General features: G+C 37.7%; 1 protein-coding gene across 3 annotated transcripts in view; it reads left to right on the forward strand.

Annotated features, from left to right (window-relative positions):
* NAV3 (neuron navigator 3) overlaps positions 1–27,581 on the forward strand; it is a 727,630-nt gene that overhangs the window by 487,031 nt on the left and 213,018 nt on the right. For all 3 annotated transcript variants that reach the window (XM_058673421.1, XM_058673422.1, XM_058673423.1), the window contains 2 exons: positions 6,722–6,839; positions 7,451–7,503. In XM_058673421.1, coding sequence (XP_058529404.1) covers positions 6,722–6,839; positions 7,451–7,503 — 171 coding nt within the window. The remainder of the gene's footprint in view (positions 1–6,721; positions 6,840–7,450; positions 7,504–27,581) is intronic.

The raw sequence follows: 27,581 nt of genomic DNA on the forward strand, positions 1-27,581 counted from the left end.
TCACACTCAGTAACATTTCAGCTGTCTTCTCTCAGTATTGCTTACCAATCTTCAGTATTTGAATAAGAAACAATGTACAACACTGCAGATTTTTAAAGGGTTGTATTGAGTAAGTATACATCACAAGCCTTTATTAAGTCAGTTTTGATTTAAAACTCACTCTTTGAGAAAAAGGCCTACTCAATTCCAGACTCTTCCCCTTCTCCTGTGCATTTTTCCTTCCTGAGATTTTGTGTTCCTGAGACAAAAAAAGTGAATTATTGTACATGGTTGCTTAATATCATGGTAGCAAACGTGGCACATCTCTCTCTGATGTTCCATGCTGTCTGACAGATGCTGAAATTCTGTGATGTTTGTAGGCCTCACTGTGACCATTACTCACATTTTCTATATTATATCTAGACACTCTACCTTTCCTGTTTCCAATTACTCTTTAAGATCACTGCTTCTTGTAATGATTCTGTCTGACTTTCAGTGGAATATATGTATATATACTTTCAGAGGAATATAAATATATATAAACTTCCTTACACTGCACGGTAGATGTTATGTTGTGTGATTGCCTTTGCACATCACATGCTTCTGCAAAACAGCCCAGAGAGATGGCCTTTGATTGGATCTGACTGCCGTTTGCTACCTATTCAATTCCACTGCTAGTCTTCCCTTTTGTGGGGAAAATGCTTCAATCATGGGACGTTCTTCCTTAAGCTACCATTTACAGTTTGACTACATGCGCTTAGTCCTTTGATACTCTTACATACAGTCGTATCCGTTGAAGTCCTTGATTTTCTCAGCATAATCAGCTCACACAAGCTAGGAAGATGATGATGAATAAGAAAGATAAGAAATGTTGGCAGTGATGTTGAGAAAAGGGAAAACCCGTGTACACTGTTGGTAGACGTGTAAATCATTACAGCCATTATGGAAAACAATCAAAAAATTAAAATTTAATGTATGAGCCAGACATTCTGCTTCTGGGAATTTAATGAAAGATTTGAAACCAGCATGTCGAAGAGATATTGTATTCCCATATCCGTTAGTGCCACTCATCATAATTAAGTTAGGGAATCGAACTTTGTTGATTAGGAGATGACTAGATAAAGCCAAAGTGATATACGTGTGCATGGTAGAATATTATAAAACCTTCAGGGATAAAGATATCATTGATACTAACATTGATAGAAGTATGCTAGTTTAAGTGAACCCAGCACAGAAACACAAATAACATGATATTTCGGCCTATGTACAACCTAAAACAATTGAACTTGTAGAAACAGAATGGAATGGTGATTGCCATGAAAGGAAGCAGAGTGAAAGGGGAGATGATGGTCAAATGGTTAACAACAAGCCTCAGTGAGACCAGAGAAATAGTTTGTTGGAATTTGCAATGAGGTGAACATAATTAACAGTATGTAGTATGTTTCAAAATAGCTAAGAGTAAATTTAAAATGTTCTTACTACAATGATTAAAATTTGATTTAATGGATGTGTATGTAGTTTTAATTATTCCAGATTGCATTTGTAGATTATAACATCATTTGATACCTCATAAACCTATATATGTAGATATGACTATATATACAGATAAAACGTGTCATGTAGATGACTATATACACACACACAAACAAACAAAACAAACAAATAAAACATTCGTGTTTTTTTCACATGATTTCCTTCTGGTGTGTAATTAAAAAGCTGATTTGAATTTACAGATTTAAAAATGTAATTATACCATGGAGCAGTCTTTCCAGCAGCATAATGTTATCTCTTGAACATTGGAAGAAAGAGAATATGGGAAAAATACGTGCTGAAAGCTGGCTCAAGTAATTTGGCTTATTGATTGCATGTATATTTTATAATCATGCAACAGATCAATGACTTTATGTTGAAAGCAGTAGTTACTTTGACTAAAAAACCTTTTTCTCTATTATTTCCTTTTCTTAGGTTATTTATAATACATTAAAAATGAAATTTTATCTTCTGTTGAAACATATGCACCTCAGTGTAAGGTATGAAATAACATAAGTAGTCATAGGTATTTTCATATAGTTAAGTAATAAGTTAATCTTAGAAATACATGAAACACTAAAATAAATGTAGAACACTTTGAGGCAGCATGCTGAAATAAAAGCACAATTGTTATATTGTAGGAAGTAAAAAACAGTTGCAAAAAAATTTAGGTCTAGGCACAGAATCACAGTATATCTCTGATGGTGTTTTACTGTGATAGGTTCAATCTCAAAATCAATGTATTGTGTATATGTTGCCTCCTATACAGTTTCTTAAGGATTTATTTATTTATACTGGAAAGTCAGATTTACAGAGAGAAGGAGAGACAGAGACAGTCTCCATCTGCTGGTCCACTCCCCAAGTAGCCGCAGTGGCTGAAATTGAGCCAATCCACTGCCAGGAGCCAGGAGCCAGGAGCTTCCTCCAGGTCTTCCACATGGGAGTAGGGTCCCAAAGCTTTGGGCTGTCCTTCACTGCTTTCCCAGGCCACAAGCAGGGAGCTGGAAGGGAAGTGGGGCAGCCAGGATACAAACTAGCCCCCAATGGAATCCTGGCGCATGCAAGGTGATAACTTTAGCCATTAGGCTACCACACCAGGCTCACCTCCTATGTTTTTAACTTTTATTTTCACTTTTATTTGAAGTTCTGATGACGTGCTTTAGGAAAATGAAAATATTCACAATTTCATTGCTTAAGATTGCATTTATGTGTTTATCTGAAACACAGAGTGACAGAAAAGGAGAAAAAGAGAGATTCTGCTGTTTCTCTAATGAGAAGGCTTTCAAGCAGGGGACATATGATAAATGGATTTCAAAGTCTTCAATACATGCACTGTATTGCTGGGACTAAGGCTGGAGGTAGGAGCCTGGGGCTCCGGCTGGGTCTCCCACGTGGTGCCAGGAGTCCAGTGAGTGGGACAATCATCTGCTGCTTTCCCAGGTATTCTTAGCAGGGCACTGAGTCAGAACTGGACAACTAGGACTCACACGCCAACATGGGACATCAGTGCTGCTAGTGACTGTGCCACAGTGCTAGCCCCTCTCATTTTTATTTTTAGTACATTTCATTCCATTTGCTACTTCAGTATTTGGTGTAAAATTTGCCGTCTTTCTAAAGACAAGTCCATGCAGCAACAGAGTAAATATAGGGTGAGAGATACCGGCCATAGGAGTTGTCGTGAGGAAGTAGTAAAAGATCCTATATCCTTTGTTCTGTTTTAGTTTCTGTGAAACAACAACTGTAATAAGATTTTTTTTTTTATTTTTACTTTAGGAAACCAACATGGTAAAGTAACATTAGGTACTGTAACGATAATAAAAATAGTAGACATTTCAAAACTGACTGTGTGGTGGGCTAAGTACTGTCTTACCCAGGCTTGCATTAGTCTTATGATGTAGATGTTAGTTTTTTTTTTTTTTTTTTGCTTATTCACAGTTAAGGAATCTGAGGCTTGGGAGGGTTAGTTCGCTTGTCCAGGGTTGCAGTAGGAGTGATTGTCTGTGTCACAGTCACATCTGACCCCAGAACTCAATCACTTCGTGTCTGGCCTCTGCGATGCTGGCTCTGGAAGTAACAAATTAGACTCAATCCAAAGTTTTCTTTAGAATGCCAAACAACCTATTTTGGTATTTGAATTATGTATAAATGATGAGAGAGTATTCAGTATTTTAAACTGTATCCAGTATAAACTCTTTAAAAAATCTTGTAAATTTATAAATATAGTAAAAACGTAATTGAGGAAATTGATCATCAAATAAGAGAGTGTCCATCTAAGAAATCACATATTTGTACTATTCCGGAAACAGTTATGCAGGTAATTTTTTTTCACACTTTCATGTCTTTGACCTAGGGATTGTGGGCAAATTCCTAGGGGCAAAGGAAATTTCATTTTGCTGTTGTTTCTATTTCTCTTTTGCAATTTGATATCTTCATTATTTATCTTTCAGGAAAATTAATTGCTAATTGGTATGCATGGGATGTTATATTTTGTGCGGAAAGGAGCATTGTCTTTTTCTCTTTTTTTCCATTTTATTATTATTATTATCATTTTATGATACAGTTCCATAGGCTCCTGGCATTTCCCTATCCCCTCCCCAAATCCCTCCCCCCCCACCTAGTTCCTCTATATCATTACTAAAATATAGTTCTTCATACACAGTCATATGTCCGTCATTGCGGGCATGGACAATGGCAGAGAGTCCAGCATCCTATTGTCAAGAAACACTAAACAATTTCATTGCAAGTCCATCTTTGTCTGGAAGTTCTCTTTTTTCTCTTGTATTATAATTTCAGAATGTTTATGCCTGAAATCTATCCAGAAAAAAAACAAAACCAGCCATCCTGCTTCTAGGCTTCAGCCCTCTTTAAAAAGCCACCATATGATTGTCTATGACACTCTATGTAGGTGCCTCTTACAACTGTAGATTTAACACAAATGTGATTTTTATGAAGATTTATTTTACCTGAAGGTTGGATTTAGACAGGGGAGAGGGAGAGAGATCGATCTTCTCTCCCTCTCTGACTTCCTCTCTCTTCTTCCCCATGTCCTCTGCCTTTGACATAAGGAAATCAATTAAAAATATGATAAATGTGTGCAATTTTATTCAGTTACGGTATTGCATAATAAGTTTAAATAATTATAGGTAAAACTGAAGAATATTTGTTTTAAAAATCCCATTGTTGGTGATGTATATAAAACGGGGTACAGTATTGTGTTATGTAATGTAGGCATCTCATTTCTAGAACCATTCAGGCCAAGTTATTTAAATATGGCAATAGTTGAAAGTTTGCCATCTTTTCACATTTTCATTTCTATACTTCTGAATTATTTACTCATCTATTCAAAATGTGTGTGTTTGTTTTGTCACAAAGAAAGTGACGGGTAGGGATTTGGTGTAGTGATCAGGTAAACACCTGGGACATCTGTCTTATGTACCACAGTAATTGGTTGGAGTATTGGTTATTCTGTTCCCAGTCCACCCTCCTGCTAAGGCATACTTTGGGAGGCTTGGTCAATTACATGGGGCACTGCCACCAAAATGGGAAAGCATTGCACATGGTTAGTTCCATCTTTACCTCTGCTGACATTTAGGAAATGAACCAGCAGAAAAACGCAGTGTATATACAATGCAATCCTGTCATTCGCAGCAAAACGATGGAACTAGATGACATCACGTTAAGTTAAATAAGTGAGATACGCAAAACAGATACCACTTGTTCTCCCTCACATATTGGACCTAGAAACCAACCAGCCTCAGTAAGAGCAAGGGATATTGGCTACTAGCGGATGGAGGGATGGGGGAAATTTGTCTAAAATAAGAGGAGAAGGTAGAATTGTTCAGTGATTGTGAAAAACATACGGAAATAAGGTTTGAATAGTGGGAGAAACTGCATGAGGCACATGTATGAACTCTGTACAACTCTATGCTCTTTGTTTAGTACATTTAAAGCTGTTCTCAAAAAGTTAAAAATATTTTCTCCACCTGTGTCTGCCCACTTATCTCCTGCCTTTCAAATAAAAATGAAAATAAAACTTTTTAGAAAAAAAAATATTCTGCCTTACAGTTTCCTTGGCATCCAGTGCTCATTTTGGCCTAATTCTAGGCATGCTGCCTCAGTTACTGTTTTAGGATTGTGTCCTGAACTGCTTTGCATCTCTGCTTTTCTGTGTCTCTTACCCTCTGTGGCAAAGGCCCTTGTACATTCACTGCTTATTGTCAGGTTGCATTATATTTGCAGTCAGTTCTAGTTTAAGTGTTTCTTAAAGGCTTTTTGATTGTTTGCTTGTTGTATATTTCTGAGTCATTCATTCCTCTTTTTATTTTCATTCCACATTTTTCTTTTTTTTTTCTGTTATGTCATCATAGTCTGCCTTGTAATAAACTTACCAATATACCACATGAGGCATCCATGAAATTCAAATGTATTCATGTTTATTTTTCCTTTATATTTGCTATGTCTAATATCATGTTGTTTGCTGCCCCCTAACCTTTTTTTTAAAAAAAGGTGAGATACATTTCTGTGAAATCATTGAAACATTTAGGCTGTTCTGCTATGGAAAGCTCTCTGTGAGAGGTCAGGCTACCATCCTGTGGCTTTCAACCCACTTCTCAGCTCTGTGTCATGATTTCTGGGTAATATCTATATGCTGCCTCTGTTCTCTAGTAGAAACACATTTCACGAGGCTTAAATCAGACATGACAGTCCAAACAACATATCTTAGACAGGAAGCCGTTTGTAATTAGTTCATACAGTGTTGCCAAAATATTGTTAGATACAGTATCTTCTGCAATAAATTCAATAAAGCTTTCTTTCAAGTCTTCAGATAAACAGTCCCTTTACCAATCAGTTCAGGTGGCTTCCTTTTACTTGGATAGGTAGGCATTTTTTTCTCAGAGAAGGAACAGGGAAAGAGAAACCAAACTGATTTGCAAGGCTGATTTCCTCAGTAGTCATCAGAGATGGGAGTTTTGCTTTGTCACAAATGACTGGTCCTTGATTTTGAAAGAGTGAATCATCCCCTTTTGAAACAAGAGATAAGTGGGAGAAAGCTGCTTCAAAAACATTGCACAGCCATTTCCTTTGGAGCTGTGACTTCTTCAACTGGAATGTGATCCAGAGTAGCCTTCCCTTTGAAACCAACATTTGTCTTCAGCTTTTATTGTCTCTTTCCCTCACCCCACTTCACTTACTCCCTCCTTCTTTTCAACAGATTTACACTGACTGGGCCAACCACTACCTAGCAAAGTCCGGCCACAAGCGGCTCATCAAGGATTTGCAACAGGACATTGCAGATGGGGTCCTGCTAGCAGAGATCATCCAGATCATTGGTAAGACCTGTCCTCTAAGGGCAAGCAGGGCAGTCTGCTCCCACCCCGTGTGGTAAAATGCAAGCTGAGTTGAATGCATGCTCAACTGTTCCATGTGTATTAGACATGAATGTGCCTCGCTTCTAAGTTAAACTTGCTTATGGGAAGCTGTTTGAAAAAGGCAGATTGGTCATACTTTTAACCAACGAGAGCTTTATCTTTATATACACTGAATTGTCAGAAATGAATGCTTCATTAAACCATATGTCTCCCATGTGTGCGTTTCCTTAGCTGGAGTGACTCTTAAACTCTGAGATTCCCTGAAACTGTATCCTGATCCAGCAGGGACAATTGTGAAAGGTTTCATGTCAGCAGTCATTTGGCACAAGCGAAAGAATTAGCAGCAACTTCCTTCTCACTCTTTTTTTCCTTTTGCCTGACTTGTACACATGGAGTTTGGAGGCTGCTAACAAGTGTGTCCTGTTACATACAGCTTGTGAGAAAGAGTAAATGTTACAGCAACATTTTTTCCTGCTTTTTTTTTTCTTTTTTAAAGCTTTTTTTTTTCTGTTTCATTTAATTGCTTAAGTATTTCTCTTTCTCTCTCTCTCTCTTTTGTGTTTGGGTTTTAGCAAATGAAAAAGTTGAAGACATCAATGGATGCCCTAGAAGTCATTCTCAGATGGTAAGTGTCTTTTTTTTTGCAGTTTTAAACATTGATCTTCACTTCTGGAGTTAGCTATAATTGTCAGTGGCTTAGAAATGCTTGTTGTGCTTCTTGCTTGAAAAACCATTTGATCACATTCTTTTTAATGTATTTATGGGTGCAATTTAGTGCCCATAATAGCATCAGTACAACTGAATAAGTGTAGCTCCCTTATGACATATTTCCAAGTATTTTATTAGTTTTTTGGCTTTTCTTTAACCCTGACGTTCTGAATGTTTTAATTTACACTGATTTGGTGGCACTGAATCCCACTTTCATTTATATTGGAGTCTTTTTATCTGAAAAACAAAAAACTGGTTGGAAGAACAGAACTTGCCTTATATGCTTTGAAACTAGGCAGACAGCATTTTCTTTGTAACAAAGTTCAGTGTAAACGCAGGGATCACAGACAGTTTGGGAAGCAGTTGTGGGAGGCGTGCTGCTGCCTATGAGTGCCGAGCAGTGGCTGGATTAGAGCAATGATTCAGGACTTCCTGCAGAAAGCCCCCTGTCTGTAGGGACCCTGTCTGAACCAGTGACCTCTTCACCAATTAGTGCAGCTTGGAATTTAATGTAAGATCATCCATGCATAAATTGCTGGGGTAAATCTGCCCTCCAAATTTTATATGCAGCTTGATTGTATAGGACAGCTTGAAACATCAAATGCCCTAATTGAAGTTATTTCAGGCAAATAGAATCATGAAAGATGGCCAAAGTCCACAAGATGAGGTTTCCCCGGAACTGCTAGTGTAGAGCAGGCATTTCAGTGAGGGTGATGAGCTCCTGCTTGTCACAGACTTGGAAGACTCACCAAAAACTACAAACTTTTTTAGCCTGCTGACCTGCTTTCCTGAGTGTGGAAAGGCTGCAACTCACAATAATAAAAGGAATGTATTTTTATAAAAGGATGAATCTTATTTGTTTCTACCAAAATATTAAACACTCGAGGTCTTATAATGCCATGAACTCTCTGTTGCTGTTATGAAACAAAACACTCACTCTAAAAGAGAGGTTCTCTAAAATACTGTGGTTTTAAGGAAACTTCCTGATTTAATTACTCAGGCACAAACAGCTCTCTGTGGAAATGAGCTACAGTTGTGTTCCAAAGGCTTACTGAGAGCAGTCTGATTTGGAACATGTTCAGGCTCTGCTGCAATAATAGCTGTGAGAGGCTGAGGAAAACATGTCACTTCGCTTAGCACTGGCATTCTTATCTGTAAAATGACCCCTAATTAGGTTGTGATAATGAGATACTTATGTGAATATTCTTTGTGAGTTAAATCCATATGCAAATAACAGAATAGAAATGAGGCAACATTGAAACAGTACAGATTCATGGATTAGCACCTGCTATTAGATTTTTATGAGTTGTGTTAAGGTGTGCACTTAAAAATCATGCATTGTGTTTCTTAATCCATCATTGTGGGTTTTGCTTTCATTAGTTTAACCATAAGTCATTCAATAAAATAACGTGTTTATCTTACTCTACTATCACTTTAATTTGATTCTGATGACAGAGAATCTAAAGACTAGGCAGACTCATATCTGGTGGTAAAAACCCATCGCTGAAGCTCTTAATTATGAACAGAGATGCAGTCCTTGGATATTTTTCTAAGGTATACTTACCTAGAGATTAAACAGATCAGCGAAAATATTCTCATGGTCTCAGACTGTGTAAATTGTGTATTACTTCCTATTCCTTATTAGCCCTCATAGGTCACAGAACAATTAGTGTAGATGCTACTAGGTTGATTTCACTGCTTTTGATTTAAAGAAATACAAACACCAAAGCCTGAGAAATGCAAGTGCTAGAAAAAAAGATAATTTTCTTCAGCCAAGAAATGTTAGTCAGAATTACAGCAAATTTGAGTAAGAATGAGTTGGACTCTCATTGTCTTTGATGTGGTTGAATTTGGAATCACAGCTTCACAGACCCTTGATATGAAGATTGCCTTAAGGGAATACATATCAAGTATTCAAGCAAGCCTTGCCTGGATTATTTTCCTTTGTCCTTAAGGATTTACACTGACACTATGTTACTAATGATTGCGAGTTCCAGACTTGAACTGAGATAAGAAAATTGAGAAAAGAGAATTCTGAGCATGAATAGGCTTATGAATTTTAAGGAAACAGGATGTTGCCTATTTCCTTGTTGCATAATATCATGAAGTGCTGCAATAGCATGAGTGAGCATTATTCCTTCTCTTGGAACTTTTTCTCCCTACTTCTTTGTATAGCTACTTTGGCTTTGTTCTGGTCCAACTCTAGCCATTTTGTCCATCTGAGGAGTGAGCCAGCAGATGAAAGATGTCTCTATCTGCGTCTCCCTCTCTCCCTGTAACACTAACTTTCAAATAAAGTAACTTAAATCTTTGAAAAAAAATCAATTGGAAGCTTATGGAAACTTTAAAAGGTAGGCTTTGGTAAGATACTTTCTGAGACTTGAAGTAAAGGTCAGTCTTCAGTTGGATACAGGAAATGAAGAGTATATGGAGTTTCAAATGGATCGCAATATTTGGCATAAATGAGTGAGCAGCAACTATTAAGTATAGAGGAGAAAAGTTTAATATGCAATGATTAAAAAAGGATTATAAATTCTTATTTTAGCATATAAAATTTGATCTATCAGAACATCAGCTAGAAGATAATTGTAAACAATAAGATAGGAGTTATTTTTAAGATATAGTTTAAGAAATGTATTTATTCATATCTTACTTGAAAAAAATCTCAGAGAGAGAGAGAATTTTTATCAGCTGTCTTTCTCCCCAATTACCTGCAACAACCAGGTTTGGGTCAGGCTGAAGCCAACCTGCAACACTAGCTGATTCTCCCATATGGATATCAGGGACCCACATCCTTGGGCCATCACATCTTGCTCCCCAGAGTGGTATTAGTTACCAGTGGGGGAGCTGAGACTTGAACCACTCTGATATGTAGATGCAGGAGTCCCAAGAAGAGACTTTAATCACCTCCCCAAATGCTTATCCCTAAATGTGTGGGTAACAGTGGACGCCATGGACAAGAATGACATCTTGTAAAGTCAGCAGAAAAGAAAACTGGTGCTTTAAAACTGGGAAATTTTAATAGAGGTGTAGGAACCAGAAAGTGAAGAGGCAAGGTGTGGACTATCTCTGAGAGCATGGATAATAGCTATGATGTTAATCCTCAGTGGTTGAAGCCATGCTACTTGGGTTAGCTTAACAAGATGGGATAAAGTTAGAGGAGTAAAATATGGCAGATGCTATCAAATGTGTGTAGCTGCAGTTGTTGCTCTGAAATAAGGAAGTTAGTATTTGAAAAAATTAGTCACAAGTAACATGTATGTGAAGGTCTTCTGTAGGATGATATGTTCAATAGTAGCTGACATATGTAGATATTTGTTGGGTCTTGAGTGTGTTGAGAGGAGGATAGAGCGCTGAGCAATTTTTCCAAGGGAAAAGTAAATAGAGAAGGAAGAAGCAATAGGAGACAGGCAGTCCCAGAGGGTTAGGGTGGTAGAAGGATGTCGCTGCCAAAAAGAAGCAAGCAAAGAAGGAAACATTAAAATCCATGTGCATATTTAATACTGTAAAAGAATGGGGATACGTTTTCCTTTGTGTTGTGACACAGGAGACACGATTGGGTAAATGTGAGGATATTTGAGGTAGATTAAACAAAAATTACAGAATTTCTAATCAATACATAGTATTAAGATAATGAAATATTATACTATTGTAATAATATGGGGAAAATAAGTTGTGGGGAGGGAATATGGGAAGAGGGTAGGGGAAATCCCAAAGCCTATAGAATTGTACCATAAAAGTAAAAATTAAATAGATGGGAAAAAAAGATCCTACAAATGTATAGTGATTCATGTTGTCCTCTCTATATATAATATTTACTATAATATGTATAAATATGTAGCTAATATATAAATGTGTTAATATTTACTATAATAAAGGCAAACAACATGTGTGTATATCATAAGAAAATTTGTATTGATATTATATATCATCTAATCAGTTCAAATAAAATAATACAAAGATTACTAAGGAAAGACCTGAGGTTGGGGCTGGTACTCTGGTGTAATGGGTAAAACTGCTGCCAGTAGTATGGGCAACCCATGTGGGCACTGGTTCCTGTCCCAGATGCTTCACTTCTCATCCAGCTCCCTGATTATAGGCGTAGGAAGGCAGTGAAAGATGGCACCCATGCCTTGGTTCCTGAATCCCTCATGGGAGACCTGAAGAACCTGCTGGCTCCTGGATCCTGGCTTCAGACTGGGCCAGCTCCAGCTGTTGGCAGCCACTTGGGGAGCAAACCAGTGAATAGAAGGCACCTCTCTCTCTCTGTCACACACACACAAACACACACACACGTGCACTCTGTGTTTCAAATAAATAAATACATCTTTAATAAAAGGAAAGAAAAACAGCTTCTAATTTGAGCAACTGATTACTGTGTTACTGAGACATTTTATGCTTATCCTGTTTTAATGTCATGATTATATTTAATTAATGAATTTGAGACTAAACTCGCTCTGAAAAACAACTTATTTTGTCAGCTATTCCACTCTATATTTAGCGTCATTTGAAGATGAAGTTACTAATGTGGATATCACCTGTTAAGTAATTTCTAAGTGGGTGGCATCACAATTCAAAATATATGCTGCTTGCCATAACTTTGATGAGCTTACATGAGGAAATAGTAAACTATAAATACCAGGAATGTTCAGAATGCCCGACAGATTAAAAATAGCTAAAAAAGAGATGGCCAACATTTATTTGAAACATAGAGGCACAAGTGCAGCTTCTTAGAGAAAAATTTTAAACGTGTTGGGAAAAGTTTTTTTGAAAACAAGTTTGTTTTGTTTTCAAACAGATTATTATATTGAAGTATCTTTATCCTGACAAATGAGACGGAGCCAGTTGATGCGGTACAACAAAGGATCTGGCATGTGTGGCTAATCATTTGTTCTTCAGTCTTCCCTCTTCCTTTCTTCACCCTTCTCTAGTTGCTCAGTTGTTTTGGTTTTTAGCCACAGCCCTCAACTTTATTTTCTGTTGCTTTATGTACCTTACTGCTTAAAATTTGCCACAGGAGGAATTTGTTTTTAAAAAAACTTCATTCTTTCTTGCACCTTCTTTTTTTTTTTTTTTGTTTTGTTTTGTTTTGTTTTTTAGTTTCTAAAAGAAAATTGGATTTCAGTCTTCCCTGTCTCTGAGTCCTGCTTGAATGTGATTTCCACAATAATTACTGCTATGGATTTCACAAGCATCTGCCAGCTTTCTTTTATAGTCTGCTTATCTGGAAAGTGATAACCACAATGACCAGGGCTTTCATCAGTGTTCCGTCCTGTTAAAGTTTAATTCTTTCTGCCCTTTCTTGTAATTGCTGCTGGTTTTAAACGGATCTTCTTGGATAGAAGAAGATGAGGCTCCTAACCATATAGGGAAGAGATAAAATATTGGAATGCTCTTAAAGCTGTAATGAAGTCTTACAAATGGCATAGTGCAGAATTCTAGTGGTGTGACTCAGAGGAGTGGAATATTGCTATGTTAGGCCATTCACATGATCCCCTGCCATTTTGAAACGGTGCATGTCTGGGAATATCTAGAAAAAGGGATCAATGAAGACAAATGCTTTATTACCAGTTTAGCTCTGATGTCTAAAGAAAAACATAGTGAAGTTTCTTTGATGATTTCATTATTTTTATATAGGTTTAAACTTTGAAAGAATGAGTTAACTACTATTATTGGGGAATTTATATTTAGATACTAGGGTATCACTTTCAACCAATTTTGTAAGCAGAACTTGACTCTAGACATTATTTTATACACCACAGCCAGTAAAGTTCCAAAGAAGGTTTTGAAATTATATGGAGGTATTGAAAGGTCATTGGGGTTTTAATTCTAACCATGTGACTCAGAAAAAAGAATTTAGTAAGTGCTGTGGGTTTCTGCTCCTTCTGGCCTTTTGCTCATTTACTAGATTGATACAAAGGAAATTAACGGCCATAGTTTCCCTTAATATTCTGTTTCAAAATATATTTGATTTTTCAATATTTATGTATTTTTATTAATTATTTTTATTTTCAATGTTTTTTACATAGTTTATTAGGGTGATTAGGGTCAAGGGCTACAGAAAGGTGGGTGAGATCACCATTTCCACATTCTCTTTCTTTCCTTTGTGTATCTGGGGGAATGAGAAAGACAAGGAGATAAGGCACACCTAGCCTCCCCAAAGCCTCTGCACCCTGGGATGGATGACAACCACCCTACACCACCCCAGGGTCCCCGATGTGCGGCATGCTTTGAGGGTCTTGCTCAAGAGGTTTTAAAAGTTCAACAGTTCTGAATTACTACCAGTCTCGCTACTCCAAGTATGATGAAATCTCTCCAGAATCCACTGGTTGACATAGTCCACCTTAAAGTCTCTGTTACATAATTTAAAACTACTTTCATAGTAAAGTAACAAGGATATTTTCTGAGATGTATAAAATATAATTTATATTTTGCATATAATTATAAATATAATTTATATTTTAGAACAGTATGTAGGGAATTATTTAGTCTGCCATTCAGAAATTAACATTGAAGATATGAGAATGTTTTATTACATTTTCATATGATATAGTTTAAATGTTATTCTTATAGCAATATATCAACATTTATATTGATTTATTGTTGAATATGATACATAGGATTTAGAAAAAAGTTTTATTCTGATTTGATTTAAAAACATATAAAAGTATTTTGTGAGAGAAGTTAATAATATATATACATGTATAACCCTTATATAGTTTATATTTTTACCTTGTGTTTGAATGTTGGCGACTTAACCAGTTAACATGTTCTTAACTTTTTTTTTTAGCTTAAAATGTGACAGATTATTTTCTACCCAGTATGCTAATAGATAAAAAGTATAAGCATATTTAGTATGAGCAGATATATTTTATCCTTTTGTTATTTCAGTTTTTGTAAACTTCAGTAATTTGGTATTTTAAAATTTTAATTTAAGAGGCAGAGAAAGAAAACAGATATCTAGAGTTAGGGAGGAAGGAGCAGTAGAGAGAGAGACGAGGGGTAGGCATATAGAAAAGGAGAGGGAGAGCTCCCACCTGCTGGGGTCCCCCAAAATGCCCACGAGGGCTGGTGGCAGCATGGGAGGGCACAAAGCTGAAGATGGTACTCAGTTCAGCTATCACATATGAGTATCAAGAATCTAATTGCTTCTGCTATGGTTCCACATTGCGAGCAAACTAGAATCTGCTACCAGAGCAAGTACTGAGCCCAGGACTCCAGTGGGGAAAATAGATGTCTTAGGAGGCATCGTAAGTGCTGAGCCAAATGCACCTTCCTCTTACAATACTTTTTTTTAAAGATTTATTTATTTTATTACAAAGTCAGATATACAGAGAGGAGGAGAGACAGAGAGGAAGATCTTCCTCCGATGATTCACTCCCCAAGTGAGCCACAACGGCCGGTGCGCGCCATTCCGAAGCCAGGAACCTGGAACCTCTTCTGGGTCTCCCACGCGGGTGCAGGGTCCCAATGCATCGGGCTGTCCTCAACTGCTTTCCCAGGCCACAAGCAGGGAGCTGGATGGGAAGTGGAGCTTCCGGGATTAGAACTGGCGCCCATATGGGATCCTGGGGCTTTCAAGGCGAGGACTTCAGCCGCTAGGCCACGCCGCCGGGCCCCTTCATACAATACTTTTAAAACAACATATTACTCTACACTTTCAAATTTCCACCACCCTCAAAGTTGAACAGAAAATTTCAAATTGTAATAATTAATGGTAAAACATAAATTATGACATTTTTGGTTCAACAACCTAATGCTGGGTAGTGATACTTTAGATATTATTTCTATAAGAAAAACAGAAAGCAATGAAATGGTGAAAATATTATTCACACTATCTCAATGAAAACATTTGAAAAATTTATCTTTGATCAATAACTTATCTGAGATTTGGTATATGTGCCCACTCATGAGTTTAGTTTTAAATCATTTTAATATCAGCTCAGTTATACCGATTCTTTGGTTAAACAAGATAAAAATGATGAGCCTTGTTATAAGTTACAAGAAACATCATGCAGTATGTCTGAACTGGTTGTTGTTTGGTTATATTAGTCATATTTCAAATGTAAAAACTGGGAAGTCATTATACAGAAACAATTTTAGAGAAGGATTTGAGTTCAACATTGTAATCATTGTTCATTGATTTCACTTCTTGGCTGTGTGTCAACGTAACTTGTATGTATATTTGGTTTTGTGGTAGGTTCTTGGCTTATACCTTTCCTTTACTTGTCATATCAAATGTGAATGGATACGGGACTCATTGTGTCCCTTATTTAGTAATATTCAATAAATATCTAAACTGAAGTACATATAAATCTCAACCAGGTATCTTAAATTTGTTTAAAAAAAAACAGCTTATGGGTGGATATTTGGCACAGCTGTGAAGACATGATTTATTTCCATGTTGGCATGCTTGTGTTTGAATCTTGGATCCATTTCTGGATTCTTCCTTCTTTGTAATATGTTTGCTTGGAAGCAACAGGCAGCGACTCAAGAGACTGGGACCCTTCAATTCTTGTAGGAGAGCTGGAATGAGTTCTTGGATCCAAGAATTGGCCTGGCCCTGGACAATGAGGGCATTTGGGAAGAGAACCAGTAGATAGAAATCTGCCCACCTGCCTCTCTTCCTCCACACCCCTTCTCTCTTCTTTTCCCTTGTTCCCTATGAAATTAATTTTTAAAGTGTCTAAAATTGGGCGGGTCTGGCATTGTAAATTAGCAGCTAAAGTCCTTGCCTTGAACGTGCCGGGATCCCATGTGGGCACCAGTTCTAATCCCGGCGGCCGCACTTTCCATTTAGCTCACTGCCTGTGGCCTGGGAAAGCAATCTATGACTGCCCAAAGCCTTGGGATGCTGCACCTGCTAGGGAGACCTGAAAGAGGCACCAGGCTCCTAGCTTTGGATTGGCTTAGCTCCAGCCCTTGCGGCCACTTGAGGAATGAATCATCAGATGGAAGATTTCCCCCTCTGTCTCTCTTCCTCTCTGTATATCTGCCTTTCCAATAACAAAATAAAATAAATTTTTAACAAAATTTTAAAATATTCACCTGGCTTTGAAAATAATAAGACATGGATTTAAGGCCTTTCGATATTCCAATTTCCTTCTCTTTCTTCTCCTTCCTTTAAAATGGCTTTTTAAAAAAAGAAAATTTAGGTTACTGGCAAAACTCAGAGAAATATTTAGAGATTTTCCCATCTTCCCACTGCCCCTATAAAATGCAGCCTCCTCCAACACTGACAATGTCTACTAGAATAGTTTTTTTTTTTTAAGATTTATTTATTTTCAATACAAAGTCAGATATACAGAGAGGAGGAGAGACAGAGAGGAAGCTCTTCCGTCCGATGGTTCACTCCCCAAGTGAGCCACAACAGCCGGTGCTGCGCCAATCTGAAGCAGGGAACCTGGAACCTCTTCCAGGTCTCCCACGCGGGTGCAGGGTCCCAAAGCACTGGGCCGTCCTCAGCTGCTTTCCCAGGCCACAAGCAGGGAGCTGGATGGGAAGTGGAGCTTCTGGGATTAGAACCGGCGCCCATATGGGATCCCAGTGCATTCAAGGCGAGGACTTTAGCCACTAGGCCACGCCGCCGGGCACCTAGAATAGTTTTTAAATTAATAAATTTGCATTGATTCATCCTTGTCCCCCAAAGTCTGCATTTTACCTGTTCACTCTGTATGTTGTACTTTGTGAGGTTGTGGATAAATATATATCAACATTATCTACCATTGTAGAAACATACATGAATAGTTTCACTGTCCTAAATTTCTACCCACACCTGTTTGTCCCCTCATTTATTTGACCCCTGAATATCACTGGTTGTTTTGATGACTAAATAGTTTTGTCTTTATTCTTTATCTTTGTCTTTTGTCATTATATGGTACTCTGGAAACCATGGAGTGTACAGATTTTTGAAGATCAGCTTCTTTTACTCAGTACTATATAAATCTCTTTCCTGTGTTTCCATGACTAGTTAACTCATTTTTTTTTAGTGCTAAATAACATTCAATCTTCTAGATGTGCCATAATTTATTTAAATATTTAAATATTTAAATGCTTTATTTAAATGCTTTAAACATCCATATGTGGTTTATTGCATGGTTATAAGTTTGAAACTTTGGGGGCCAAGTGGTTTTATAGGAAATCACCCACTGTCTTCCGAAGAGGCTGTCTAATTTTGCATTCCTGCCAATAATGAATGAAAGTTCTATTGCTCAGATCCTCTCTAGTAATAGATGATTAAAATTTTCTGGTTTTTTGGCTATTTCATTAGGCATGCATCTATAATCTTAATGTCCCTCGTGATATGGGACTTGGAAAATCTGCACAGGCTTATTTGCTATAAACATATCTCTTCTTTGGTCAGGTGTGGATTGGGGTCTTTGTTTCCTTTGAATTAAGTTGTTTGTTTTTATTGTGAAGCTTTAACACTCTTTGTAGGCTTAGATAAAAGTTACGTCTTTTGCAATTATTATCTTCACATCTGTGACATATGCTCTCAATCTGACATTGGCTTTCACGGAACACAAGCTTTTACTCTTAGCAATCCAGCTTGCCAGTTATTTCTTTCATGGATGGTATGGAAGCTTTGATATTTTTTTTCTGAAGAGTCATTTCCATATCTATATTTATTTTGACTTTCTTCCTGTAGCTTCTTCTACAAGTTTTATAATTCTGTGTTTTATGTTTAGATCTATGATATACTTTGAATTACTTTTTGGGGAAGGATATGAGGTCAGTATTTAGACTGCTTTTTTGTGTCTGTTTTGTTTGTGTTTGTAATGTAAATATCCAGGTGTTTCAGCACCATTTGTTGCAAAGGGTATTTTTGCCCTTTTATATCACTTTTGCTTCGTTATCAAATATCAGTTGAGTGTATTTATGTACATCTGTTTCTGGGCTCTCTCTCGCACTGCTCTATTATATATATTTTTTTTTTTATCTTTTGGATTTGCCATATAGCCTAGAATTTGGTTGCTTTCAAAGTCTGAACCTGGGAGGTATCAGTCTTCCAATTTTTTTCCCTTATCCTTTAAAATTGTGTTAGTTATGGTGACTTTTTGGATAATCATGTAAGTTATGCTTGGAAAGTTCTCACTAGGATTGCCCTCCCTTCTTTATAATGTTTTGATACCTTTCTTTCTCTCCTCATGACTCAACCTCTTGATATACAGGAGTATTCTTTAATGTTACACTAGTGTCTTTCATATGTGACATATTCTGTCATATATATGTAAATGTAGATATATATATTCACAGACAAATACCTATTATGGATTAAATTAAGACTTAAAAAGAAAAATTTTGCTTATTCCTTTTTTTATCCTGCGACACAAACTTGAAGTGACATAAGAAAACACACAAGTTTTTTTTCATTGTAATAAGGAAGGATACATAATTAGAGTATGCCTTTCACCACCTCCCTGCCTTAGGTCCAATCCTAATTAAATGATAATCTCAGAGGAGGCTATCTGATGCAATCATTAAGAATCCACTTGGAATGCCTGTGTTACATTATGGAAGACCAGGGCTTAACTGCCAGCCCTACTTATGATTCTAGCTTCCTGCTAATGTGCACCACAAGAGGTGACAGTAGATGGCTCAAGTAGCTGGGTCCCTTTAACTCATGTGGGAGCCAAGATTTACTGACTGGTTCCTGGCTGTGACCTGGCCCAACTGTAGGAGTTACATGCATTTGAGGACTGAACAGGTGGGTATAAGATCATTGGCTACATCTCCTTCTCCTCTCTCTATCTCTGAGATTTTCTGCCTTTCAAGTAAAAATGATCAAATGAAATACACACACACACACACACACACACACACACGTGCACTGGCAGTCTCAGAGTTTAGGATCTGGAAATGTATAATACTTACATGGATCCTAACTTATCCCACATTTTACTGAGTAGATAGTTGTGTCTTTTCTTGTGGCCCCTATTACCAAATTACCACCATTTTGGATGCCAAAAAGAAGAAGTGCTTAAGCTCTCACATTTCTGGAGGCCAAAAAATTTTTAAAGTCATACCATCAGACCATTGTCAGCAGTGCTGCTCCCCCAGTGGAGGCTGTAGAGCAAATCCATTGCTTTATTGTTTTTGGCCTTTTTGGCTACCAGCATCCTGTGGCTCCTGGCGCTGTCAGTCATTCTATATGTTAGCCTATCTGCATATGAAAATACAAGCAATCTTTAAAGCCTATACGCTTGTAAAATGTGTCTAGCAGTGAAAGTTCTGTAATATTTCTGCATTTGCCTTCACACTACTTGATTTCATCCTTATTGTCAACCAAATACCTATTGAGTACCTCTTTGATGCCTGAAACTGTGTCCTAGTTATTTGTCAGTTACGCAACAAGCTTGAGCAAGAAGGTGAATGTGTGTAAATCAGAAATGTGTACGATACAGTGATAGGAAACATGGTGTGGCAGAAAGTCATGTTTTATTGTAGACTGACAAGTTTGAGTTTGAATTTTGGCTCTGCTATTTGTTAGACACTCAGCAGGTCCCAGAGGATAGTCCTTTGAATCCCCATTTATCCCTTATGGCCTTGTCATCTACAGGTAACTTTCTGTAGATTTCAGAACTTTTTCCTTCTGAAGTCTTGCTCCTCTCATCTCTCTCCTAATATACAAGTCTTTCATACCAGTTGGAAAGCTACTAACATTTTAGAGTATTTGTAAAATTTTGGAGTTACGAGAGTTTCAGGTGAGCTTTGGCTTCCGCATTCCTGGCCATTCTGAACTCCTTGCAGATTCCTTAATCTGTGATGTTTTCTCAACCTTGCACCTGTAACTCCTTCCTTCAGTTCACTCATCTCTCATCACCTCAATTGTCCCTTCCCAACCTTTGAGGTCGTAGCTTAGCACTTCCATGTAAGCAGCAAAATACAGAGGCTAAGAGTGCTGCTCTGTAATCTGAGCAGTCAGTTCAAGTCTCTGATCAACCACTTTTATCATTGAAAACTGTTATGGTAATGAAAACTTCATAAAAAAGTATCTTTGCAATATATTTGATCAATCTCAGTTACTAATTAATTTTCTTTTTGTTGTCCTGTTGGCATCCTATCAAGAACAAACTCTTGTCGGGGCCAGGTGTTTGGTGTACACTTGTTAAAATGCTACTGATGTGAGGAGTGTCTCCCTGGTGTAGTAGGCTAAGCCTCCACCTGCATAGCCTGAATCCCACATGGACACTTATTCAAGTCCTGGCTGCTCCACTTCTGACCCAGATCCCTGCTGATGGGCTTGGGAGAGAAGTGAAACATGGCACATGTCTTTGGGCCACTATCCTTATGTGAGAGACCTGGAGGAAGCACCAGGCTTCTGACTTCAGCCTGCCCATCTGCCGCTGCTGCAGACTTTTGGGAAGGGAACCAGTGGATGGAAGATCTTTCTCTTCCCCCTTATCTTTTTTGTAAGCTTGCCTTTCAAATAAAACTAAATCTTAAAAGCAAAAAAGAGGAAAAATGCTGCTTGGAGAAGTTTTGATCCAATTTGGGGGGTGCCTGGGTTTGAGCATTCCCAGTTTCAGCTTCTTGCTAATGCTCTGTCTAGAAGACAGCGAGTGAAGATGCTGAAGGGAGTTGTGTCACTGTAATATGCAGGGTAAACTCAGTTTGAATTTCTGGCCCAACTCTTGTTGCTGCTTGCATTTGGGAAGGATCAACTGACAAAGGATAGGTTTCTGTCTTTTTTCATTTCAAATAAATAAATACAGGTTTTTAAAAGAATAGCTCTTTCTTATACTTTTCTGTGCAGTCTGTTTTTCTTTCGGGAACATTCATTGCATCAGATTTTAATTATTCTTTACTTTCAAAAAAAGCCATATGCATTTTTATGACTTGGGTAGGCTTAAGGTGAACAAATAATTGTTACATGAATGAATGAAATAGACATTGTGTGAGTTTTTAGGCAAAAGATTTGTATAGTTCACTTTTTCATGTTTTTCTCACTTTAAAAAAAAATCCCTTGACTAAAATGTATATAATTACTTAAATTCTATTCTAGTTTGAGAATTTGTTCAAACCGAGACAACTAATCTGCATTTTTTGTTCTAATTTATTTATTTAATTTACATCATGACACCAGCATTAGAGATCTGTCATGAAAAATGGAAAGTATAGTTAATCAGAAATAGCACAAGTCACAAAAGAATTCTCCTTCCAGAGACAGCCAAAGTTCAGCTTGTCCTGTGTTTTTCTAGTCATTTTCTATGTATGATTCATAGCAGTAATATATACATATCTAGTGCATTAGACATGTCCTAGACAGGATGCATTGCTTCTGTAGAGAGAAAGTTGCTGTTCCTAGTTAACTATTGCTTAGTCTATTTGCATTGTAGTAGTTTTGGAGTTCCACAGAAAGGAAGGACTGATATGATACAGCACATGTGTCCCATGCTCTCACTGACATGGCCTGCTTCTTCCTGTGATGCTTATCTGTTAAGAACATCTGACTTTCAAATCTACGTTACACTCAGAAAATCCACTCCCAGGACTGCAGTGGCCTGCAACTCCATTCTCTTTGGTACCATGCAGTGTTGCTTAGAATTGTTTTCTAAAACTTAACTTATGAAGTGTTGTTTTATGGCAATTTATGGATATTTTGTGTCTACTCAGCTATTTTACAATCTCATAAGACAAAGACTTTTAACTCATTTTATATCCCTTCACTATCTAACAGAGCTCTCTGCCAGTAGTAAACAGTGAGGAGTTGCTGAATAAATCAGTCACTTGGTGTTAACTGCTGTGCCATGGTTTAGATTTAATCACAAGCTGTAAGGATAATATTAATCATGTCCAGGCATTTTCTGTCTAAGTGTAATTTTTACTGAATACCTATAAGTAAGTAGGAAAACAAGCCTGAAAATATGTAAGGCGTAAAGTTGCTGATGTTGTAAAAGATGCCTAGTTATTTTTCAAAGGGAAGTTACACCAGTTTTTTGGTTTAAAAAAAAAAAGAAAGAGAAATAAAGAGTTGCTTCCAAGACACGTAATTTAAAGTTCATGAGTTCAATAAATGTGCTAGTTAAAAACAGAACATTTAAATGGGAATAGTTTATGACAAACTAAAATGAATAAAAATACAGATAGTCTCATTAAAATTATATTTAATATTATGGCACCACATTTGACCCCACATTTTCAATAAGTTTAAAATTTTAAAGATATGAAGCTATCACTGACTTTCTTGATTTGTCCTAAATGAAGATAATATCAATTCTTCCTGTCCTCCTTTGAAATCCAATGTGTGACTTCGCAACTAGACGTGCTGTTATCTAGCAGGTTCTTAAGGGTCAAGACTAATGTACAAAATGAAACAATCAGAACTTTCTGTGTTTTCAGAAGTCACTTCTCACCTGTCAAACAACCTCTCAGTGGTCTCCACTCCAACACGTCTTCAGACCCCCTTGTCAGGTGTTCTGAAGCAATCCCCACTTCTGCTAGATGGCAGTGCAGTGTGCCTGGCCTAGCAGTCCCTGTCTTCCTCAGATAGCTTAAAAAGGGGGAGAGGGGGCATGCAATAGCCTAGTGGTTAAAGTCCTTAACTTGCCCACGCCGGGATCCCATATGGGCACTGGTTCATGTCTTGGTGGCCCCGCTTTCCATCCAGCTTCCTGCTTGTGGCCTGGGAAAGCAGTGAAGGACAGTCTAGAACCTTGGGACCTGCACCCATGTGGAAGACCTGGAGGAAGCTCCTGCTCCCAGCTTCATATTGGCTTAGCTCATGCCGTTGCAGCCACTTGGGGAGTGAATCATCGGATGGAAGATCTTTCTCTCTGCCTCTACCCCCTCTGTATATTTGACTTTGCAATAAACATAAAATAAATCTTGAAAAAAATAAATAGAATAGGCAATTATGCTGGCGCACTTGTATAGTTGGCATAGATTTGGCAACCAGGCCCAGACTGCCACCAGGTATCAGCTGCTTATCTCACAGCAGTGTTTCACTTTTCTAGGTATAAGACAACCTAGACAGTGGCTTACAGGTGTAGAAATAATATACTTTGGATGTGAGCACAATGAATGTAGGAAACATGAACCTCAAGTTGCTGTAAAGTAAGTCAATATGTGGAGTCCATATTCAATAAATGACGTTGGGTTACGTTAGTAATCATACTTTAAATTATGGTGTAAGCACTTCTTTTTATTCTCGTGCTTCAGGTGTAGAAACATTATTGTAATTTTGCTCTGATTCAAGTGTTCCCACAGCACTTGTTTCTTGATCATCTAAGGCACTCTTGTAGGTTTGTGGAGGGACCAGAGAGTAAAATAGGAAAGAACCTTCCTGCGGCTACATGTTGGCAGCTGTCAGAGAGATGTGCATATAATAAAGTTCTCCCAAATGTCCCTGAAGATTCAAATAAAAGATATATTTTTGGTGCCAAAATTAATTTTGAGGAATTCTCATGTGTATATGTTTATAATTTTATTATGTTTTTTATATATCTTTGAACATGTTCTATGTGGCAGGCACTATCTGAATGTTGTTAATGATTTGATTCATTTAGTTCTAAATATAATAGTTTTAGTTTTCATCTTAATTGACATGCCAGGGATTACTGATGGAGTTCATTTTTACTTCAACTTTCAAATACCTTCCTAAGGTGACTTTATGTACTGTTTTTTTCCCTTATTTTGCCTCTGTTTCGCTATGGCTTGGGCTCAGTCTCCTCTCCTTGTTCCCCTTCTTACAAAGGAGAATCTGCTAGGCCTCAATGTTTTCTCCTTTTCTCTTTCGTATTTGCCCATCCGTCATGACTTAGTTCAGCCATGGTTGTGTCACAAGCCTCACTATTGCATTCCAAATACTTCTTCGAGATCCTCACTTAGGTGTTTAAATAGCTGCTAATGTTGTTGTTATGTACTTACAGTCTTTTCCGTCTCAGTAGGCAGGGATTTCATCTTGCGACTGAGGCCCAAAGCCTTGAAGTTACGCTTGGCTGTTCTGTTAAAGTCTTCCCATGAGATTATAGCAGAACCTGTTCAGAACATCAGGATTTTGTATCACCTCTTCCACCCCCTTCTCAAAACACCTTTACCTTTCCCTTTAATTACTTGCAACAACAACCGGACAGGTTCTTTTATTTTTATCCTTATTTGTCTAGAGCCTATATTCATTGAAATAAGAGATTCACCATTGTTTTAAGTTGAAGTGAAATATTAATATAAATGTGACAAGCAATTGATTGTATGCAAAGCACTGAAATGCCAAGGCTGCAACTGATTGTCTTTTGTGTGAATACATGTGTATGTACCCATGTAATCACTGTTGAAATCAAAACGAAGTACTTGTTTAACAGAGCTTGTCTATATACGGGGCTGCACTCTTACAGAGTTCACCAGTTTTAAGAATATGTTTTCATAGTTTCTCTTGACTAAGCCAGAATATCCTATAAACTGGTTGTCACATAGTATGCACTCTGTTCATTTAAGGGTGTTGAGCAAAAATTTTCAAAGCATCTCTTTTTATTATCGTTGTTTTTGCTGTGAGAAGGTTTTTACGCTCATATCCTCTAAAAGGATGATGTTTACATAATGACTAGAATTAAATAGAGGATGTATATGTTTTTTTCAAAGATTTATTCATTTCTATTGCCAAGTCAGATATACAGAGAGAAGGAGAGACAGAGAGAAAGATCCCCTGTCCGATGATTCACTCCCCAAGTGACCGCAACAGCCTGTACTGTGCCAATCTGAAGCCTGGAACCAGGAGCTCTTCCAGGTCTCCCATGTGGGTGTAGGGTCCCAAGGCTTTGGGCCATCCTCGACTGCCTCCCCAGGTCACAAGCAGGGAGCCAGATGGGAAGCAGGGCTACCGGGACCAGAACCAGCAACCATATGGGATCCTGGAGCATTCAAGGTGAGGACTTTAGCCACTAGGCCACCACACCGGGCCCAATGTATATGTTTTGTTAGGTTTACTATGCTAATCCACTTTGGAAAATTAATTTGGCCAAAAATTATTGAATAAGCAGATTAGCTTTAGTAAACATAGTATTTAGTAAACTGGAAACTAAGTAGCCATCTTTTGTTATTTCTTACAAGTTGTAATAATAACCGAGAACTAAATTAACTATCATAAATTTTTAGTTCTTCTGATCAATAATTATAAGGGAATATTATAAAAATTGAATGTTCTTGAAACTAGGCTTTTAGATTTATTTATCTACCTATGTTCATTTTATTTGAAAAGCAGAGAGATGAGGAACAGGGGAAGAAGAGAAACAAAGGTAAGAGTTATGATGAGAAAGATAGAGAAATCTTATTTGCTGGTTAATTTCCCAAATGGCAGCAATGGCTAGAGCTGGGACAGGCTAAAGCTTGCAGATTGGAGTTCATTCTAAGCATTCCATGTGGGCAGTAGGGACACAACTCTCTTAGTCTTCACCTGCTGCTTCCCAGGGTGCTGGAATCTAGACCAGAAGCAGAACAAATGGGACTCCAACCAGGAACTTCAGTGTGGTACTGGGCATCCCAAGCTGCAACATAGCCACTTAGCCAAATGCCTGCAACTGCTATTGTTATATAAATTTCAGAAGAAAAAAGAGTCCATTTTTAATACTTGGTTTTTTTGCCTCTTTTAGGGAGCTTTCATTTTCTTTTCTTAATTGAAGTGTTGTGTCTGTTTGTGTGTAGAACATTGTATGTGTCTAAAACCAATGTAGGCATCAATTTATTTCATATGCTGATTAAACTGAAGATTAGGACCCAACATGATGGCTCAGTGGCTAAGTTCTCATCTTGCCTGTGCCGGAATCCCTTCTGGGCGCCAGTTTGTGTCCTGGCTGGCCAACTTCCCATTCAGCTCCATGCTGTGGCCTGGGAAAGACGTAGAGGTTGACTCAAAGGCTTGGGACCCTGTACCCATGTGGCAGACCAGGAAGAAGCTCCTGGCTTTTGATTGGCTCAGCTCTGGCCATTGCAGCCACTTGGGGAGTGAACCAGAGGATGCAAGATTTTTCTCGCTATCTCTCTTTCTCTCTATAATTATGCCTTTCCAATAAAAATATTAAAAAAACATGAATACTAAAACAACTATCTTATATATTTAATTATAGACCCAATTTAATAACATTTTCAAGATCTTCTCATGACTTAATATGTTCCTATAACTAAATTTTAGTGAATTTAATAGATTTACTAAAATTTAGTTTGAAATATGCTATTAATATCTCATAGTAAATTACATATTTCAAACAGAAAACTTTTTAATAAAAATTCCATAATTGGTATGAAATTTATAGTATCAAGATTAGTATTTTAATCACATAAATTATTCAATTTAGTTACCTTTCTTAATAATAAGGTCACAATATTTATTCTTAGTTTCAGTATATTTTTATTTTTTAAACCTAGACGTATTTATTTAAGAAAGAGAAAGGAGAGGAAGTGGAAAAGGGAGGAAGAGGGAAAGAAGAAAGGGGTGGGGAGTGAGAGAGTAAGGGAGAGGATGATGGAAAAGGAGAGGGGAAGAGAGGAGAGGAGAGCTTCACCCAGCCCTGCACTGATTAACTCCACAAATGCTGCAGTGACTGGGCTGTGGCTGGAGTTGAAGCTGGTAGCCAGGCCACAATCATGGGTTTCCCTGAGGGTGGTAGCACCTCAGTTATTTGAGCCATCGTTGTTCCCCGGGTCTACATTAGAAGGATGTAAAGTCAGGAATCAAGCCCAGAAAATTCAAGCATGTCTTGACTAACGTGAATGTTTGTTACACCTCCTCCCCTTTTTTTTCTTTTTCTCTTCCCATACACCACCCTCCTTTTTAACTGCCCAGAAAGAAACCTATTTATGCACCTGTGTTAAGCTGCCATTTGTGATACAAATCCCCTATCAGAACACCTGTTGAAAGTCCCCATTGTTCTATCTCCAGTACACTTCCCTGCTGTGTGCCTAGGAAAGCAGCAGAAGATGCCCCAGTACTTGGGCTCCTTCCACACATGTGAGAGACCCAGATGGAGTTCCTGGCTCCTCCCTTCAATCTGACTTGCTCATATC

This window comes from Ochotona princeps, chromosome 15 (genome assembly GCF_030435755.1).
Source record: "Ochotona princeps isolate mOchPri1 chromosome 15, mOchPri1.hap1, whole genome shotgun sequence".
Taxonomy (NCBI): Eukaryota; Metazoa; Chordata; class Mammalia; order Lagomorpha; family Ochotonidae; genus Ochotona; species Ochotona princeps.